Source organism: Amblyomma maculatum, chromosome 2 (assembly GCF_055883805.1).
Source record: "Amblyomma maculatum isolate TAMU_Amacu chromosome 2, ASM5588380v1, whole genome shotgun sequence".
In the NCBI taxonomy this organism is placed as follows: Eukaryota; Metazoa; Arthropoda; class Arachnida; order Ixodida; family Ixodidae; genus Amblyomma; species Amblyomma maculatum.
Window position 1 is genome coordinate 115297249 of NC_139345.1, and position 21330 is coordinate 115318578.

General features: G+C 43.9%; 1 protein-coding gene across 1 annotated transcript; it reads left to right on the forward strand.

Moving 5' to 3' along the window:
- The first annotated feature begins 1419 nt into the window (after window positions 1–1419).
- Window positions 1420–18299, forward strand: LOC146199621 (basigin-like). The gene is made up of 8 exons (XM_084595143.1): window positions 1420–1694; window positions 4973–5284; window positions 7287–7407; window positions 12510–12655; window positions 14024–14137; window positions 14573–14746; window positions 15133–15268; window positions 17163–18299. The coding sequence occupies exons 1-8, from the start codon at window positions 1643–1645 to the stop codon at window positions 17212–17214; spliced, it is 1107 nt and encodes a 368-aa protein (XP_084451269.1). The 5' UTR covers window positions 1420–1642; the 3' UTR covers window positions 17215–18299.
- Window positions 18300–21330: the final 3031 nt, after the last annotated feature.

A 21330-nucleotide genomic window follows, 5' to 3' on the forward strand; every position in this document is an offset into this window, starting at 1 on the left:
TCACTGAGTCAGCGCAGTGGGGTAGAATAATTTGCGTTCAGTGATTATTCCGCCATTTTATTTGTAACCTGCTCGCTCATGTAGCAACTTTCTTCTCTTTATGCGCTGCAGAATGGCGATTAACACCTTCTCTCCTTATTCAAGTCAATTGTTACGCCATTAATACTGTCGTTGCCTCGTCGATTAGGGCGCTCGACTACTATGCCCAAGGATGCGGGATATCTAATGCCGGCTGTGGTGCGCGCTTTTCGATGGAGACGAAAAGCATGGCGCTCGTGTGCTGTGCAATGTCAGTGCACGTTAAAGAACCCCAGGTGGTCGAAATTTCCAGAGCCCTCCACCACGGCGTCTCTCATAGCCTCGAGTCGCTTTGGGACGTTCTTTAGGAAATTCTCTTCGAAGAGAATCGCCGGCACGCCAAGTATAACATATGTAGCTTTATATAGTCCTTTTTTTTTTTTTTTTTTTTTTTTTTTTTTTTTTTTTTTTTTTTTTGCTGATAGCCGCCTTGCTTTTGATAACAGTTCGGGCCAAATTAGATCTTTTACGCGACCTGGCTTCGCTGTGGTACGGTACATCCTACTAGTACACATGTCACGCAAAGCACTTTCCCAGACTCACAGTGCGCTTCATTAACAGATAAGCCTAAAAATAACCATGCTTGAGTCTTGAACAGCCTGTGTACTGCCCGTGCCCGTGTAAAACTATAATACCCCCCCCTCCTATTTACACTTACCCCACCCTTCCGTTTTTCTCCTAGTCACGGCCGACCGTTTGGTTCTGTCAGCTGCCCTAAATCCTGGGCTTGCCAGCACGCACTTTTGTTTATCGCAGTAAAAGCGCTCGAAAAGGAAACATTCTTGCGCACATCGCCAGCGCACGTGTTGCTCGATCAGCGAGGACGTTCGTTTGCAAGAGCGGAGTTTCGAGTTGGGGGCTCCGACGAGCTCGTGCCAATCGTCGTGACTCAGGGACAAAGCCAAAGCGCTGCCGTTTCGACGCTAGTAGACACCGCCCGCCACAACTTTTTTTTTTTTTTTTCCGCAGCTGGCTTCTAGCCAGTACATTTGTGCCGCCGCCTTGGCCCGAGGGGGCCACCGTCCTCGCCAGCCATCGGCCCTGGGCATATATAAACAATGATTCTACTCATACTATCAAGAAAACTACTGAAACGACCCCCAACGCGTCACTTTAGCGCATCGCTTTTCGTTTGGAAAAGCTCCGGCAGGGCAATTTTTTCGTTTAGTACGAAACGCTGCTTACCCACAATAAGGCGGTGTGAGTTTACAAGTAGCGCTATTCTTCTTCATTGAATTTGCTAGCACCGGTGACATAGCGGCGATGTTTGTAACTACACGCGAGTTTGCCCCCTTTCGTACCGCGAAGAATATGCTATTGTCTGCTACGCTCGCAACGCGGCGCCACCAGTATCAGGAGGGAGGCAATACGACGGGCAGTGCGGCAGCAGGTACCTCTACGGTGGTTGTCGACGGACGGAGACAGCTGATAGTCCGGTCGGTTTGGTCTGCTCTGTGAGTGACTCGAACTCAGCCGTTTGGGTCCGGTTTGGCGGTCGTCGCGACGCCACAACTACTAACGAGCGCCCCACCGCCAGCCACCAGGCTCGTCCATCAGAGTCGACATGGGACCCCACACGTTAGCGGTTGCTCTTCTCCTTTTCGTCACTCGCACAGGTACGGCGGTAGTTTCCGCTTTTCGGCGGTGCTTTTGCTACTTGCTTTGCAGTTTCATGCAGCGGTTAGCGCACTCTGCAAGGTGTAGCTTTACTGGCATTTAACAAGTTTTCGTGTCTACATCGATCAGCGTCGTCGAACTCTGCTACGACGCCGTAGTTAAATAAGCGCTCATTGCCCTTACACTTTGTTCATAGCGGTTTGCGTAAACTGTTGAAATAAAGCAGGATGCAAAGTGAGGGCTATTTTGTTCAAGGATCCCTACACTGCATGGCTTGCCGATTGGCTGTGCTGAATGACTGGTTCCCTTGGCGACGCGTGAAAAGGCCTCGATGTGAATGCGCCAAGGTCTGAAGGACGAACGAGGCATGACGCCGATCAGAGGGCCGGCTCGAGACGGAAGCAGTAATATTTTCGGCGACGTGAAGTCTGATATGAGAATTCATTGCCTGTTTCCTCGACAGATTTCGTCATGCCTGTAGCACTTTTTATTGCGCATGACGTTTAACGATTTGCGGCGAAGCCAACTTAGCAGGCATTACACAAACAAGATTGCTTGAAATCTTTCCGTAAAAATCCGCTCTTTTTTTCTCCTTTATTTTCACATTGCCGTGTATTGATTCTGGTCGCCTAGCCAAAAATGAAGGCTACGAATAGAAGGCACTGGCTGCAGCCCGTACAAAGACGGAGAAATCAGCGTCGCCGGTTGTTTAGTCGAGTGGCCACCTTACAGATAACGAGCACTTGTGCTTATCGTCACTGACCTCGCTAGACGGGGTAAACGCATTATTCTAACGGTAGAAAAGAGCGAAGTAGCGGCCCTGACACGAACAGCAGAGGCGGCGCCCCACAAGCATGTTAGACGATAACTTGCGCCGCGCTGCACGGACACCAGAGTTCAGTGATCGGAGTTTAATGCGCATAGCAACTGGTACAGGAAGAAAGAAAAAGTGGCCTGTCCTGGAATACGTTGCTGTTGAACCGTTCGTAAGCGGCAAAAACAAAAAATGCGGCCGTACTCTTTGTGGAAGGCAGTGTGCAATACCAAAGACCTCGAAATGAAAAAAAAAATAATAAAGAAAAACAGCTGCGCGTGCGTCAACCTGCTGCGACGGATGCACACGCCAGTGCGCAGCTTGCGCGGCCTGGAGGCTCGCGAATTCCTTAAAAATATATGGCTGATGAAAGTTATTAGCGCCGCCATTGCTAATGTTGGCATAAGGTTTCTTTCCATAGTGTTGGTGGCCTCTAGTACAGGTCATAGAGCTAAATACCTTCCTTGAACTTAATGATTTATAGCCGTCTGGGGTTCGTGCAGTAATCACTTCATTGTGGGGAGCCAGTTCTACGAATGGTCGAAACTTACCTGGAACGTGTGCCAGGAATATTTTCAAGCTATATGCTCATATTAGCACCTACATTTTTTTTTTTTTTTTTTTTTTGTAGCAGTTGTCTTATTGCTGCAGTGCAAAACAGGATGTATGCCAGTTTTGAGACTTGGGTTTTCTACAGCAGAAGTAGTTGGATGCATTGACTTACTGACTGTGCCATTGAGGTGGAAAGTGCTAGTCCATTTACTCAAGTAGGAAGCTAACATTCTTGCATACTACTTGCCACGTGTGTCATTATGGTAGTTAGTGTTTTCTAAGGCAGTAGTGAGTATGCTTTCTAAGGTAAAAAAAAAAGTCAAGCTATCTGCAGCTATAAACCTTTGTTGCTCAGATGACTGATAAGCGTGTCAAGGCACTTCAACTGGCTAAGTCTAGATTGCACCAGCCAGTTCTGCTCTTTGACATGTGTTTCCAAGAGGTGCAATAAAAGGAGCAGGTAGTCATTTTTCTTTTGCGTTACACTTTTTATGTTCATGATTAAGCAAGGACCCTTTCATGCGACAGCTGTTTTAAAGGAGTAAATAGTCCATTAAAGAGAGTGAACAAGTAGAGTAGGTTTTTTTTTTACTTAAGAATATTACGTTATATGGCATCCTAAAATGTGTATTTGAAGCTATGGAGGAAGGAAAAAACTGGAGTGGCCCCATGTATCGCAGATGCATTGCAAAAACGTGCCGGAAGTGTTTTTAGCCTAGATATGGGGCAAATAGCAACAGCATCAGCCTTGCTATGGGGCAGCATGGCTGTCGGCGTCGGATGGCGCAGAGAAGCGCTCAGGCGGGGAAGGACACACAGTCGGAGGAGTGCGAGGGAAAAAGCTGCCCCATGTGTGTGTGGCGCCACAGCATTTTTCGGTCGCGGGCCGGCGTCGCGAAAAGTGACGTCACGGCCTCTCCTCAGTTTTTTCCTTCCTTCATGATTTTAAGCACATTATTATAAGCTTTACAGTTTTCCTACTATGGCATTAAATGACAGTCTCTTTAAAGGGAGGGGGGGCTATTAGACTTTTTATTTGTTTGTGGTCAGTACAACAAAACTAGCTGCATGTATTCGCTTAGCGTTAGCCACTTGTTGTCGTTTCCCTCCTAGTTTGTCGAAACATTTCGGACTTAAAGTCAGCCTTTTGTTGCACTATGTTAATGCACATTTCTTTTGCCAAAATGTTTGTTCCTAGCTCTTGAAGGGCCCATGAAAAACTATTTACTAAAACTGAAAAATGTGCACGAGCATATAGGTACCCCATCAGTCCTGTCCGCAATGCAAAAAAATTTTAAGCTAGCTTCATTAACAACAATTATATTGGTGATTGAAAACGATGCTTCTCTACCCCCAACTCTGCTCACGCTGGCAGGCAAGAAAAAAACAAAGTAACGACGCTGCACTCCGCCCTGCCCATGTCACTTGGGAGCGTCCATTGAGCGGGCACACCCAGCAAGTCCCGATAACGTCATCAGGGAGGTTTTAGCGCAAGGTAGTTGCCATATTAATTGGTTGCGAGTGGTCGTTACGGACACTTTTTAAAAATTACATGGTAAAGTGTAGGCTTCATGCAAAACCTTGTAAATTTGGCTCAAATAAAGACCACCTGTAATGACAATTTTTTTTTTTTCTTTGTGCCCCTACGGTTTTTTGCAAAGGTGTTAGTTTTGAAAACGCCTCCTTTTATCGCATTCAACATTATTACCACAAGTACCATTTCAGGGGCCTCTTAAGTGAAACTTTATGCATAGGTAGCGACGCATTGCATACTAAATATGTGTGGAGCAGCATGGCCAGCAATGGAAGTTACAGAACCCTTTGTTTATGGGGAGAAATTCGGGCCGCAGGAGTGACTGCACCAAGAGTAGCGTGCCCTTGCTTCCTCCTCCTCCTCCCTCCTCTCTTCAGGAGCTAGTGAAGCACCTCAGTCCAACAGTGGTGAGCCTCCAATGGCCACAACGGTGGTTCGGGAGCGAGGCAAGTTTGCCATCACATGCAAGGTGCCCATGACTCATGTGCCTCTGTGGCTGAAGGACGGTGTACCCGTGGCACAGAGCCAGGGCTACCACCTGGAACAGGAGTACCCCTTCCCCGCCAGCAATGGCTCTGTCAGCCACATCTTCATGCGGCTCTCAGTTGAGAGGGCCCACCTCTCCCACGCGGGACACTACAAGTGCAGCAGCTTCAGCCCCCATGCCCATCGAATCGTTGTGGTCGCTGGTAAGGCCCCACAGGCTGTCACGGTGGCTGTCACGAGGAGCAGGGAAGTGTTTGGCAATGTTCTTAAAAAGAGAGCAATATCAGTTCTCTTCCAGGAGTAGCCCACTTGGAGCATATGTAAAGGTGTCAGGCAAATAATCACTCATTTCCATCTTTCCCACTGTCCCCATTTTAGGAATATCATTTGCTTAAATGCTCCAGGTACTTTGTACTGTAGTCTAATATTGTGCTGGGCACGATGTCTGTGCAGGCTCTAATCTGCCTTTTATCTGTGTTTGAGTAGTTTGTTACTGTGCTTCGTAAACTTTGAATCATAGTAAATGCTGCGGCCAAAGCATGTGGAGGCTGTCATGCAGCACATTTTTGCTAATTACTTTAGCTGTGTTTATTGCTTGCTTGTTTACGTTTTGCAGGTTAGAGACAGCCTTTCGTTATTTCTTATTTCTGCTGTACACGTGCAGAAAAATACTGTAGTAGTGAGAAACACGGCGAGAGACGAGTGACAACCCTGTGACAGAGGCCTGGCGGGTAATGTGGGAAAGTGCGCCCCCTCAGCCCATTTCCTCCGCATGCAGCCCATCCCATGCCCCGCTGGTGTCCTTGTTACAGTGTGCCTACCCTCAACCGGATTTCCCTTCCCAATCTCAATTTTGGGCATGGGTGCCTTATCCGTTCACCTCATGCACGTCACTGTGCCCTTGGCTTCCCAATTCCTTTCTTCTCCATCTTCTCATTCTTTCTTTTCTTTTTGTTTGTCATCAGTCTCTCTTTGTCTTCTCCTTTGGTGATGGTGTCTATGCAGATCTCTCTCTGCAATTGTGAAGTGAAATAAAAATTAAAAACAATCTGGTCGATTAGGGGCATGGTGTGCTTGCAGTAGGAAAGATTGCTGACAGCAGAAGTTTGAAAGCCAGCAGACATAAACTGCACGTGCTTGTCTGCAGGGTACTACTGTTCACTCGAGGGGCTCTGCTCTTCCGTCTGACTGTGGCTGTGTCCCTTCCTGCACTCTTACCAGGGATTCCAGTCTCTGGCACTGCATGACTACTCCAAGCCTGCTGCCGGCTTGTTTTCTTGCTTTATTTGCTGCCTTCCTTTGAGAGCTGCTCGCCTGGGGCCCACCCTCCCCTTTTGAGGAAATGTGCATGAGGGGTGCGCTGTTACAGTCTTACCGGTGCACCACAACGATTGGGAGGGGGGGAAATGCTGGGGCCTTGTTTTTGTTTTCTCTTGTGGTGGCCCCCTTCTTCCCCCACTCCTCATCCGCTGGCTCAGTGGGGGTCTGGTCTGTTAACCTGCGTCCCGTTGCCTTTTTTCAGCGTGCACCCACGGGCGAAAGTGGCATAGGGCCCCTTCCAGCCTGCACTCGGCATACGCACTGAGAGCCTGCCCGTAGTTGTTTACTCCCGTTTGTTGGGTTGGCCAGCCTTGGTTGTCGGCATGCTTTGTGCTCACCGGGCCGCACTTCATTTTGCTGGTTTATTGCTTTGTCTCTTTTTTGTTTATATTTTCCTTTTTCTGTGGCATTTTTGGTTGTGTGGTTGTTATTGTTGTCATTGCCCCTTCAGCAGCACTGCAGTTTCCATGTTCTCATCGACCACTTCAACAGTTTTGGCTGCCGGCAGCAGGTTGGGTGCAGTCGCATTGAGCATGTGGTCCATACCTTTGGAGAGGACACTGCCAGTGATGTTTGCAAAGTATTCTTTTCTTATTTTTCTTGTGCCCCTACGGTTTCTTCTAGAGATGTTAATGTTTAAAACACCTCCTTTTACCACATTCAGCATTATTTGCTTACAACCCCCATGGTATGTATACATTGACTAGTTGATATACATTGACTAGTTTCTTTCTGGAGCCCCTCGAGACAGGATTTTAATAATCGGTACTTCACTGTGCCTCATATTTTTTTCAGAACTGCAATGCTTGTAGCTCTAGATATGTGAGAGCTGTGTTACTGTCAGTGGCTGCCTACATGACTTACTCTGTTTTGCTCGTTTTGCAGACAGCGCAGTCCAGACCAATGAGGAAATTCCAGGCAAAGGCATTATACTTGATCCCAAGTCAGGAACTTTAACATTGACATGCAACTATACCGACAACCCAACCAGGGAAATTGTTAAGTGGTAAGAAAGGGTTGTATTCTGCCAGTGTCATAATGTGTGCCATCAGATGAGATGCATGGACATTTGTAATGTATGCAGGAAGCCCATCTTGTGGACCATCTAATGTAAACGTCCTTATAGCAGGATTGAATTTGATTGTGCTGTAGCATAGCTTTCTGAGCAAGCTTGCCAACTCCTTGTTTTGGCAAGCATGTACTCCTGTGTGATATAATAGAGGTTGTGGGTGGTCGCATGTTGGCAAGAAATATTTAGGAATAGCCCCGCAGGAGGCATCTGTTAAAGCAGATGTTTGTGGGTACTGTGCGGCACCACGAACCCCGAGCACCCACTCTTAGCCATACGTGTCATCGCCATGTTAGGGGAAAAGGGGATCCTGGTGGTTGAGCCCATGCCGAGTGTTTGGACATTTAAGGCCCCTCGGCAGAGGCAACACACCACTTTGGCCTACGCTTCCCATAGACAACACCCTCGGGCTGACCCACTCAGGGGAAATCGGCTGTTGCCTCTGCCTGTCCTCCCCTCCATCTTTCACTTTCCTATCTTCTTTCCTACAACTCTCCTGTCCTCTACTCTCTCCTTGGTTTTTCCTTACTTCCCTGTGGCAAGGGTTAACCTTGTGGTGAGTAACTACCCCTAGTTGCCCCATATTAGGTTATAGTTATGGTGTGCAGCTGGCAGAGGCAGGACTTGTTCGCAATTTCCTATCCTGTCCCCTTGTTGGACTCCGTGGTGGGCGGCTGTCACCGTGGCCGAACAGCATACTTTTTTATGGCATCCTCTGCAAAACCAAATGATCGCCTTAAAAAAAAAAAGGCGGACCGATGTAGCAGCTGAATTCTTTTCCCCGAAACAAGAAATCTTCCCCAAGCACCATGTCATCCACAGTGAAAACACTGGAAAGCATGCCCGGATAATTTCACCTTTTCTGGTTTCAAAGTCCCTGACAAACATCTAGGCCCTAGATACAAAGTAAACAAACTGGCCAGTGGGGATCTCCTGCTTGAACTCCAAAGCAGAGACCAGTACACAAATCTTCATAAACTTGTCACATTTGGGGATATCCCAATAACGATCACTGCCCATAGATGGCTGAACACTGTTCAAGGTGTGATCTCAGAGAAGGACTTTTTGTCTCTCATTGAAGAAGAATTACTAGAAGGCCTTTCCAAACAAAATGTAATCGGAGTGCACAGGATCAAAATCTGAAAAGGCAACTAAGACGTGCCGACAAAACATGTCCTAACCTTCAACTCCAGCAAGCTACCTGACTCCATAGAAGTAGGCTATATCAAAGTAGACATAGACCCTACATCCCGAACCCTAGGTGTTGCTTCAACTGCCAAAAATTTGGTCATGGCTCCCAGAGCTGCTGTGGCCAACAAACATCTGCCAAATGTTCCTCAAATGGTCACAAATCCGATGAGTGTGACGCCACACTACACCGCGCAAACTGTGCTGGTAGACACGCTGCATACTCATGGTCACGTCAATAAAAGTAAAGAGGCACGTCAGCGTTACTTTGTTGAGCAAAGTGGCTTGTTGGTAGAGTTGGTTGAACATTGTGTTAAAACAGCACTAGAAACACGGACGTGTGTTTGTCTTTCTATCTGTCAGTGTTTCTAGCACTGATTAACATAGTTACCTTGTTGCACATGGCACTTTCGTGTTCACTGCTAAACCAAACTACTCCAGTGTTGTGGAGCGAGGGTGCGGCGCACCACAACAGGATCTGGCCTTTGCCCAGGCACAGTCTTGGCCAGTACCATCCCCGCTCCAGGCAGGAACAGCAAGAGCTGTCCTGCCATCACAGAAATAGGGCCTGCCAGCCTCTCAGACGGCTGCCCACACGGCTTCCCCCCAATAGGAGAAGCCAGAAACCCACACATCCGCGTCTCATTCGCAGACCTCCGTTGCATCTGAGCAGGCAATGGATACAACCCGTCCTCCGCAACTGCTGTAGAGGCGGAATAGCTCTCTCGAACTAAAAAAAAAAAGAGAGAAAAAACTTAATAGCTGGACCGGACAAACCACGAACCTGAGTTTTTAATCAAATCACCATAACTTGTTAAACATGGCATTCCTTATTCATTGGAACTGTCGCAAAAACTACAGTGACATAAAAGACCTTCTAGACTCATTTTATCCAGTATCATTATGTACAGGAGGCAAACTTGGGATCCCAACAAAAAGGTGTTATGAATAACTATAGTCTTTCGGTGCATCCGAGAGCAGTCAGGTAGGCTCTCTGGAGGCGTTGCTATTGTAGTCAGGAGTGATGTTGCAACTAGTGAAATCAGCCTAAAAACAAAATTCGAAGGCTCTTTATATCTGCCACCACATTTAACCATAACCCTTGCTGACTTGGAATAACTTCTTCGACAGCTTCCAGAACCGTATCTCATAGTCTGTGATTTTAATGCCCAATCATTTACTCTGGGGAAGTGAAGTAACCAATACTAGAGGTTGTATTTTAGAAGATTTTATTTTATGTAACAACATCTGCCTTCTAAACACTGGAAAGAAAACGTACTGCTCACCAAGCTCCGGAAGAATGAGCTGTTTAAATTTATCGTTCCGGTCACCCTCCATCTTTGGCGATGTTAAATGAGATGTTCTAGACAACCCTCATGGGAGTGATCACCTGCCTGTGGTTGTTAGCCTTTTGTCCTCCCCAACAATCATCTCTACCAAACCACGCCACTGGAAATTGCACCGGGCTGATCGGCCGCTGTTTAAATCAGAAGCTCGTTTGGAGGAAATACTTTCAGATAGCCTCAGTATGGACGATCTCAATGATAGATTTACATCCTGTATTCTTGCTGCCACTCATCTTGCCATTCCTCAGAGTTCGGGAATGGTAAGAAAGAATAACAAATATTGGTTCAGGTGCGGCCACAATATTACGGAGCACACCTCTGGTGTTTGAAGTTTTCTAACTCCTTTTTTAGAGAGGATAAATTTGTCACTCGAATCCATGCGCGAGCGCATGACTAGCATGTGCTTACATATGTGTGTGGTACTTCCTTGTAAATACTTAGTTATGCGTGGTAAAATATTTTATCGCCTAGGCGTGCTCCGTATTATTATGGCCGGGACTACACACAAGTATACAGGAAAGCAAAGAAAGCACAAAATAAGGCATGGGACGTCTTTCGTAGATACCCAACATACGAGAATCTAACACTTTTTAAAAAGGCCAGAGCTAAAGCTTGGCATATCTGTCACAGCGCTGAAAAAACATCCTGGCAAGATTACATATAAATAGTTCAGTCACATCCAAAAAATGTGGGAGCAGGTACATAAGCTAAATGGCACCTACTCTCCCTTCACTCTTCCCTTTCTGACAGCCTCAGGTTTACAAACCAGTATAAAGGAGCAAGCTAATATATTAGGGAAACATTTCTCCACAATTTCAAGTTCCTGACTTTACACTGAATCTTTCTTAAAGCACAAAACAACAGCTGAGAAACAAAAACTTCCAACAAGCGGAAGCCAAGACGAGAGTACAATAACCTAGTTACAATCCAGGAATTAAAAAGTGTTTTATCTGCAGGTAAGCAACTGCACCTGGTCTTGACCGAATACACTATAAAATGCTCTCCAATCTATCCGAATGTTCAAAAGAAGCCCTTCTGAAATTTTTTAACAAAATATGGATTGGCGGAATACACCCAGAGGCTTGGAAGAAGACAATAATTGTACCATTCCTAAAACCATGAAAACCACCAACATGCCCAAGCAGTTATAGGCCCACTGCCCTCACCAGCTGTCTAGCCAAATCTTTTGAAAGCATTCTTAATATCAGATTGTTTACTCTTGAACCTTGTGAACTTTTGGACATCAACCAGTGCAGTTTTAGAAAAACATGTTCAACAACAGGCAATCTGGTTCGCCTCGAAAACTCAGTCAGAGAGGCTTTTATACACAAGCAATGCTGCCTTACCGTTTTCTTTGACCTAGACAAAGCTTACGACACAACCTGGAGGTTCGGGATTCTACACAACCTAATAGCCTTAAGGATCCGTGGCCGAATGCTGAAAGTTCAGAATGATTTTTTATCCAAACATACATGTTAGGTGCGTCTTGGTACTACACTGTCAAAAACCTTTACCCAAGAAAATGGTGTTCCGTAGGGATGCATTTTAAGCACAACACTTTGTAGTAAAAATTATTTCCATTTCCAGAGTAATACCAAAATCTCTTACGTACTCGGTCTATGTCAAAAATCTTCAAATAGCTTCAAAGTGTTAGAGGCAAGTACAGCTAACAATTAATAAACTAGTGATGTGGGCAGACAAAAATGGATTTCAATTTTTTCCACAGAAAACAGTGGTAGTTGTGTTTTCACTCAGACGTGAAATACAAACTGACCCCATTCTGCACCTAAACGAGACCGAATTACCAGTTAAAAATGAGCACAAATTCTTGGGGATAACTTGAAAGAAAACTCAGTTTTGTCTCATATCAATACTTTTAAAGCTACCATATACTCAAGGTTCTTTCAAGAAAACTCTGAGGGTCTGATAGAACATGCCTTTTGGTGCATTTATCACTCTGTTGTACTGTCTTGTCTGGATTACGGTTATTTTTGTGCACAAGACTTGAAACAAAGAAAAAAGTATTTTACTTGAATTTACAATGAGCACATTCCGTTCGATCCAGCATTGATTTTAGGTGAAAATGGTCTTGTTGATCTGTCATGCCTCTTTAGCTTTCTAAAGGAAGCAAATGTTTTAAAGAAACTGTAGAATAAATACATATACTCCACTAAACTCAAGATACAACCTTGTGCCTGGCGCATGATAGCCTGAGCCGCTTATGCGTCATTAAACCCATTACAATACAATACAATATTTAGGAATAGAAAATAATGAAGTGGCATTTCTGGTACCAGTGTGACAATAAAAGTTGGAAACTTTCTCTGGACACACTGCACACATAATGTTTGAAAGAGTGAATAGCACCGTTCATACACATTGCTTTCACTGGTCAACATTTTAATCAAAGCTGGTTCTGTGGTATTAGTATATGTTGTTAAAATCCAGTCTTCTTTTTTTGGCATTTAAACATTCCAAATCGTGAATGACAATGCTTTTCTGCAGGTCTAAGGATGATAAAGATTTGCCCAAGGACGACGAAAAGTACAGGATCGACTCTAACGTCCTTGAAATCCACAGAACTACCTATGAGGATGCTGGCAAGTACACATGCGACTTCGGTGGAGAGAATGCAACTATTGTTGTGCAGAGTAAGTGAATTTCGGTGCTATTTGCATAGTTGCGTATTCTGTGTTTTAATCAAGCTTTTGAACAGGACCAACTACAACTCTGAGAGCTGGCACCCCGTGTGTGCTAATAATTGGAACTTTTAGAGCTCCAGTTTGTATCGGGCTAAGACAAGCATGAGGTGCTTTTTTTTTTTTTTTTTTTTCTTTGTTGTTGTGCCAGTTGCAGTTGAGGCTGCTTATGCAAGCAGCATTTCTTTGAGCACGAAACAGCATTTGTGATTTGAGACTTGCACCAAAATGCAATCTTGGTGCTCCTCCCAATATTACTGATGCATAGTGCGTGCAAAATGTTTGCGCCGCTACAACCCGGTGCTTGTGTGAAGTTTGTCACTCTTCCTGTTTTCATTGTGAAGGACTGCTAGAACAGAAAATGTTGTTTGGTAACAGTGGCATTTAACGCTCGATGAATAAATTTGAAACACATGGATGTATTATAGACAAGATTAAAAAACCCTTACTTTGCTTTGCGACCAGTTAGAAACTGTACACTTGATCTAGCTTTTTCAGTAGGAACAAGAATTATAGTTGAATTCAGAAAGGAGGAAAATTTTCTCTTTTGTGAGTGATGTTTGTGTTCAGTTGCAGCCCTGTAGTGCTTTCTGGCATATTTAGAGTTTTTATTTTTCATGATTATTTTGGTTTAATAGTGCTTCTGCTGAAATCTCAAGTCAGCTAGCAGTTCATTTTTGGTGGAACAGCGCAGGAATGAACAATTGAGACATAAGGAGTGCATTCCTTTCCTTGTTCTCTTTTTCTGTATCGTTCATCCATCCCCGTACTATTCCTCCCGGAATGGTTTCTGAGTCAGTAAAGCACTTTGTTTATCTCGCACTGAGCTACTTTGCACCATGCTACCGTCGAACTTTGGTGATATATTTATTTGCTCTCTTCCAAAGTAAGCCCTGTCGTGGTGGTGAAGTGGTTAAGGCACACGGCTATTGTGCCCAAAGATGCGGGATCCAATCCCGGTAACGGCGGCCGCTTTTCGATGGAAGCGAAAAGCATGGCGCCTGTGTGCTGTGCGATGTCAGTGCGCGCTAAAGAGCCCTAGGTGGTCAAAATTTCCGGAGCCGTTCACTGTGGCGTCTCTTATAGCCCGAGTTGTTCTGGGACGTTAAACCCCTTAAACGAAAACCAAACCAAAGTCTCCCAAAGTAAACTATTGCAATTGCTGTGAGGCATTGCATGTCGTTATTGTTTTCTGGAATGGTTCACAGTGGTCATACCATTTCTTTACAGCCCGGCTTATTGTTCAAGACTATTGCTCCATCTGCTGGATCATAATTTTTGCCAGAGTTGTAATGTTGAGTTCTGCCCTTTTCTTTCTAGCCAATGTATCTATCGAAGTGTCTGAAATTTCGAAGAACCAGGTGGAAGGAGACCCGCTCACCTTGTCGTGCAAAGCATTTGGCGTTCCAATTCCTACAGTTACCTGGTTCAAAGGTGAGGGAATGTCTTTCTTTTCGTGCACGCATCTGGACAAAGTGAGAAAATAGTTTTGCTTACAAATAAGGTAGCTTCTACAATTTTGACCACATGTTTACAAGCAGGCTACATACATCTTACATTGCAGAGGGTTAGGCTTCCTTTTATTTCTGCTAGCCTAGGTACCGCTGTTACAGAACTCATTAGTCTTTTTTTTTTTTTTTTTTTTTTTTTTTTGTCCCATACGGAAGAATCATAGGTGGGTTAAAAACTAATATCTGCAAGGTAATGGCTTGTTGCTTCATTCTGAGATAATTGCTTTGAGCATTTTCTCATTCAGGTATACTGCAGTATCTCATAATGTATGCTTAATATTTTATTTCTTGTTTTCTGCGAGCGCATCCTTTACCTTCCTTCTTGATAGGAATCTGTACAACCGCATTTCTATTGCAGATGATGAGCCTCTGAACATTTCGGATCCACGCATCTCTCTGGAGCCACTCAACAACGTCAGTGATGCAAAACTGGTGATTCAGAACCTGAACTTCGATGACAGGGCTCAGTACACCTGTGTTGCCACCAATGGCATCAGCAATGAGACCATGACAGTATTGGTTCGAGTCAAGGGTGAGTATGTTGTTTCAGTGCCAGCAGCTGCAGCTTCATCATTGTGTGGAAGGCCGTGTTTTGCTTTCTTGAAGAAAAAAAAAAGACCCTACCTTCTGGCATTCATGCAGTATTGAAAGACAGGGCATGCTTGTGCTAGTAAAGAAAACAAAACATTCTTATGTATCTTTGCACCTTGAAACGCTGGATTGAGGTAGTATCTAGGCGTGTCAGCCTAAACTGTGCGTGTTGTAATATGTAATGTTAACATAACGGCCACATGCAATGCGTCTGTTGTGACCGCAGTGAGAACATGGCCGAGACTAAACAGAACCTTGGAGCTTGTTACTAGAGTTTGATTGATCATGCAGCAGCTGATGTCATGCTCTGCTGACTTTTCCATACAGACAAGCTGGCTGCCTTGTGGCCCTTCTTGGGTATCTGTGTCGAGGTGGCCATTTTGTGCGCCATCATCTTCATCTACGAGAAGAAGCGTGTCAAGCCTGACTTTGAGGAGTCTGATACTGACCAGAACCCCGAAAAGTAAGTGCTTATTACCTCTGCAAGGCTAGGGTGCTGTTTGCACCATGTGCATCTTTGCAGCCTTGCAGTGCCTTTTCACTTACTGTCTTAATTGATTTAATTAAGCTGCAGTCATTAAATTTTGTTTCCTTGTTTTGTTTTTCTTTAGCAGGCATTAGCATGTGTTAGATTAAAAGCTTTGTTTAGAATTTGCGGATAACATCAGGCATCTGGAAATAGGTCACATAGTTGTTGTTTTTTTATAAGTATTTTTTGTGTGAGCGTTAAGCTGTTGCTTAGATGATCCCAAGCAGTTATGATCCCAAGAATCGGTTCTAGAAGGACTGAGAATGAGGAGACAGTCACATCTGCCGACTTATTTCATCATGCCTGATGCATGCAGAAAACAGTTATAATAATAACAGTGTGCTAGTCATTATTTTGAAAAAAAAAAAGGTTTGTTTGTTGCACTGATTTGCTTGCTAATGTCCTGTAAACTTTCATACTGTGCATTCAGGGTCCTGAGAACATTGAATATTTACCAAACTGCTACTTAATAGTAGCTTCGGTGCCACAAGTATTGCCACTGTCGACGTTGCATAAACAGTAATTTTGTAGGATATGTCACACTATCACAAAAAGAGCGCAATTTTTGATGGGCAGTTACTGAATAACACTCAAATAAATCAAAAGCTTAGTGAAGCTGCTTTTAAAGGGTTATTGTTGGTATAGTGTACTAGGCAGCTGTAGCAGGCCTTATTGCCTGCTTCTCAAGCGGTAGCTTTTACAGCTCATTCAGCTAAAAAGCCGTCAGCGTCGTAGTTGTAGTTCTAAGGACTGCGTTTCGGAAATGACCGAGGGCTGTGTTAAAAAAAAAGTATTGCAGTAATTGACAGTTCTAGTGATTGATTATTTATCTGTGTGATAGGCAATGACAAGTTAATGAAGTCATTATTAATTTATTGATGAATTAAGGAAATGAAAAAAAAAGAAAACATTTAGAAAAATGTGGTTCAAAGGTGTCAAAATGCTCAGAATGGAAAGTCAATGCTTAATTGTGCTAATTGAGAAATTTGAGAGCATTATTTGTTCAATTAAAGTAATTAAAAATGAACCTGGAAAAGTAGGATCATAAGTGTCAAAATGCTCAGAAAAAAAAGCCAATGCTCTATGATGCTAATTAAGATAATTTGGAGTATAACTGATAAATTAATCAAAAAGGAAGCAAAAAAATTAAACAAAGGAGTTAAGTAAAGACATCGATCATGTGTGTAAAACGCTATTGCATTTTAACGGTGGCATCCCCTGGGGTTCTGTTGAATGCAAACAGCGAACACACACTGTGGTGCAGCAAGTTTCGAGACACAGCATCCGAGCTTAGTGGTTGCGTCATCGCCTGGCAAGCTGTAGGAGAACAAAAAAAAAATAATAATAAAAAATAATAATAAAGAACCGTAATAACATCATCCATGTGTGGAGTACTCAATCACATAATACCCTTAATGGCAGAGTTTAAGTGTCCCCATAATCTTTTAGTGCGGTACCTTTGACTATGTGCGTGGATTAAGTGCACTAGGCAGTTGGTAGCAGTTCACATTTCCCGCATGTTTAGTGCCATAGCTTCGACTGTATGCGTTACTGTTAACTTCCACATATTTATACAATAGACTAGCATTATTGCAAGCGATTGCAGCAGCCAGTCTATTTGAACTGTCACTATTTTCTAAGGTTCATGTTATTAAACTTCCTTAATTCATGTCCTCACAGAATTTAAACAAAATCACTACCCCTTTCAAGGCTGAATTATTGGGAGTCAATTGCAAAACACTGTTTCCACTCAAAGTTCAGGGAACCATTGAAGGAGAATGCATGTACTCGGTCGTCAAGTGCCCTCTCGTCTTTCTTCCTCTCGTAGCAAAAACCTGTCGGATCAGAAGGAAGGCCAGGACATACGGCAAAGGAAGTGAAGAGCAGCCAGCACGAGACAGCTACGGGATGGCTCAAGCGAGGCCGTTGGCCGGCTTTTCCTCTCTTCTGCCAGTACCCTCCCTGCCTCATTCCACCTCCACAGTTGCTGCTACGACCATTTCTGTCTTCTAGTTCTCTCCACCAAGTGCAAATGCTGCGTGCTTACAAGCTGCAGGGCTTAGCGCGGAAAAAGCGGCTGACTGTTGTTAGTAGAAATAGGGTGTACAGCAGCATTGACAAATGCTTCCGTTAAGCCACAGGCTGTGGCATTGCCACTCTTCCTCGAACCCCTGCTTAGATTTCTTCTAATGTACGAGGCAATACTTTTGCTTGGATTTGCAAGCTTAGTATGCTGAGACCTCTCTGTTTATCATGGCAGCATTGGAGCCTAGCAGCCTTGGCCCAGCCTGGCTATGCAATTTCTGAATCTGTGCTGTCATGCTAAATTTTATGTAAGTTTTGGTAACGCACTTCATTCCTGTCCACGGAGCCCACAGTATGGTCCAAAAGAATGGAATGCGTGCACTTAAAAAAGCCGTACGTGCATTCTTCAGCGACCCCTTCGCAGTTAAGTGCGTGTCTGTCGTGCTCTTTAATCTGTTGTAATAGTTCTTTTTCCACCGACACCTCTAGCAGTGTACCAAGTGAGGACCTGATCGTTCCAAGGCACTGGCTCAACCAGTCATGTGGGGATTTGTTTAAAGTAGCATATTTAGCAGCTGGTGATGTTTTTATTATTATCGGGCAGCATCTGTAGCGACTTCAACTTTGCATTCATGCTCCTTTAAAAGAGATGAAGCAGTTATTGAGGTGTTTTGAAGCACTGGGCTGCTATGTAGTTTATTCATGCTAATCAAGGCGAGGCTTTCTCTCTGCATTTCTTTTTTTTTTTTTCATTTTCACCGCACTTGGAAAAGTGTTTTGTAGAGCGTTTAATAGTGCTACATATAACATAAGCAATTGTTTTTTTGCTGTATATACTATCCACAGTGCCCATTTCTGTACATTATATAGTTCTCTGGAAGAAGTGCAATTATCTTTGTTATTATGTAAAGGCACATTTGAATAAAAATGTTTCAATAAACTTTTTGCCTACTGGATTACTTGTGCACTCTGGGCATGCTGCAAACAAGCACTGGTTGTTTAATTGCAGTGGTTGCGATTTTATCCCAGCACAGTCGCTTTACATGTGGCGTCTTAAGCTATATGCTGACAAACAAGCAGTTAGGCAACAGTCTGCTAAGTTAAGGCTAGTGAACGTCGCCTGTAGAGTTTACAACTATATTACTTTGGTTCTCTTCTGCTTGTCTTTAAGCTAGGCAAGATGGGGTGACCCTACATTGATTGAGAGGCATGAAAACATGGTAAGGATGCCAACCGAGTTTTGGAGTATAAGGTCTGTAAAAATAAAGCAAGCATTTATTTTTTTTAATTTTTTTTCACAGAAGAAGAGCAGTACAAGGCAAAGACTTCTTAACCCCTTTCAATGTGTTCCCCCATGGAAGCTAGCTTATCCAGGGTAACTCTTGCTTCTTGAAGTGCGCTGAAAAATTCTTGTTCTGAATAGCCATTAGCATTGAGTTACAATTTCTACTTTGTTTAAAATCTTTCAAATAAGCTCTTCATTTCTTGAATAATGAGAGATATTTTGTTGCTTAAATTCTTATTGAGATTCTTCGGTTTCCTTGCATTGTTGAAGTTCTGCCTTGGATATTAGAGCTGGCAAGTGCTGTGTTGTTTAGCACGTCATGGTGCTTGTCGTAGCTGCCAACACTGGGAAAAAAAAAGAATGGAGCAAGGAAAATTGTTACAATTGCCAAGCTAAATGACTGCTGTCAGTGTTGACAAATAATCTTTGTCCAAAAACTTTGTGCTAGATGTGATGAATGGGGAGGCACTTTGGGTTGTTGCAGCACATTTGGTAATGTGATGTTGACAATGCACTTCTTGTCATTACACTAAATAGATAATGCAGATAAAAACCACTGCCATCTTGTCTATACACGATAGGTGACCCTCTTGCCGGTATAAAAAAGCCTATTTTAATTTCTTGTGTTCGCAGTTGTGGCACCACTACAGTATCGTTCCACTTAAGTGGCATTTGCCTGCTAATTCACTGCTACTTTATCAACAAGCACAGCCTTGTTCATTCTGTTTTCTTTTTGCAGGCGCTGTTCGCATCGGTGTAGAGGCAGTGTGTGTTGGCCACATCTCTTTTTGGGTTACCTGAAATGGCCAGGGGAAGGACTCTAGCATCCTTTTACTAAGCGACAGTCTTTGGGAAATCAAGAAACAACTTTATCTCTCATCATAGGCCCAGTCCTCTGGTTGTAGTGGATGGGTTGAAGCTGGAGTTGAGTACAGTATGATGGCTACCAAATCATCCACTTATTGTTTGAAGGGTGTGAGGCTCCAGATCTCCTAATAATGCGGCGAAGTGAGCAAGGCTGTTTGTAACGGCTGATGTAGTGGGGACTGTAACATGGTCACAACAAATATGTATGTGTATTGTCTGGGTATGTGCCTGGTAACAGAAAAGAAAAAAAGAAGTGACCAGTGCATTTGAGCATGTAGTCGTAGAACTCACAAGGTTGATTAGGAACGAGGGCTATAGGTCGGCAGCATGTGACAGAAAGTGTCCTGTCACTAGGAGGCACGAGTGCACTTTCTTTTACTTGAGGTGCCTTACAATTTTGAATTTTAACTACATTTCGTGTCTAGTGTGACGTGCTCTTAATGGATTGTTGTTTATTTAAGATAATGTTCTGCACATGCTAGAACTTTCTCTTTTTTGAGCGACTGTATAGCACACAAAGAAGTTAATCATTCACTGTGAACAGTTAGAACAAAATCTCTAGTGTCAGGGTTTAGTGTGCATGGCTTGCCACTGCCTTTTTTAGCGGACTAGCACTAGATCTTTAATTCGGCCTTTTAGGCACTGTGTGATGCCTGTAGCCTTGAGGCTCATGCAGAAGCAATGCTTGTGCGACGCTTTTGTCTTTGTCGGCAGTGTTCATGACGTCACAAGACCACCTGTCATGTCTGAATTGGGAGGGGGAAATTGAAACCAGGAGACCCTTCAATCCCGAGTCAGGCACACATAGGCCATGCAGGCACATTTGTACAGCTTGAATAAGGCAAGGCTTTGTATCTTCGTTAGGGGATCGTTCACATAATGTCGTTGATTACAACTGGATGCTAATTAGTTTGTGTAACACAAAAATGAAGTGCTAGCACACGAAATTCTAATTTGGGCTAAGCGCACTAAATCGCCAGTAATTTTTTGGTGCTTTGCTTCCTGTATTACAAATGTTGTCGCAGTGAGCATTCTTTCTTTCTGCTTTGCTTTCTCAAACAGACAGATGCTGTGCCTCTTTTGGTAGCAGTTACCAGCCTCTGCCGCCGTCTTCCATTTTGTGTGTAGCTTGTTTTCCAGTTGAAGTATGCTTCATACATGACAGTCCCCTTTGCTGCTTATGCGCCATAAAATCCAACACCTAGGATGGAGGATTGTGGGTCGCAGATCTTTCGTAGCTAATGTTATGAAAGTATTTTATTTCCTTACAGTAGCTAACAGACGGAAACAAAGCAGGGCACCGCCGGGGTGGTGCAGTGGTAAGGCGCTCGACTACTGTGCCCAAGGATGCGGGAACGAATCCCAGCCTTGGCGGCCACTTTTCGATGGAGGCGAAAAGCTAAGTGCCCGTGTACTGTGCGATGTCAGTGGACGTTAAAGAACCATAGATGGTTGAAATTTCCGGAGCCCTCCACTATGGCGTCTCTCATAGCCTGAGCCGCTTTGAGACGTTACACCCAACAAACCAAACCAAAGTAAGGCAGTGTGCAGACAAAAGTATTATGTGCTGGGTAAAAGCCTGACACCAATATATTCTGCTCTTGTTTAAAACTGACTGATGCAAAGAGCTTAAATGCTGAACAGTTTTTCAAATTTATTTGCTCCGAGACGATTCATGTTGAACTGTACACATTCTACTTGTAAATATACACAGAACACCGAGGAGGCTTATTAGGGAAAGATAAAATTACACTGACTGGTTCGATAGTTATTCACCATGCAAAAATATGACACATATAGGTGCATCATTTTCTGTTGC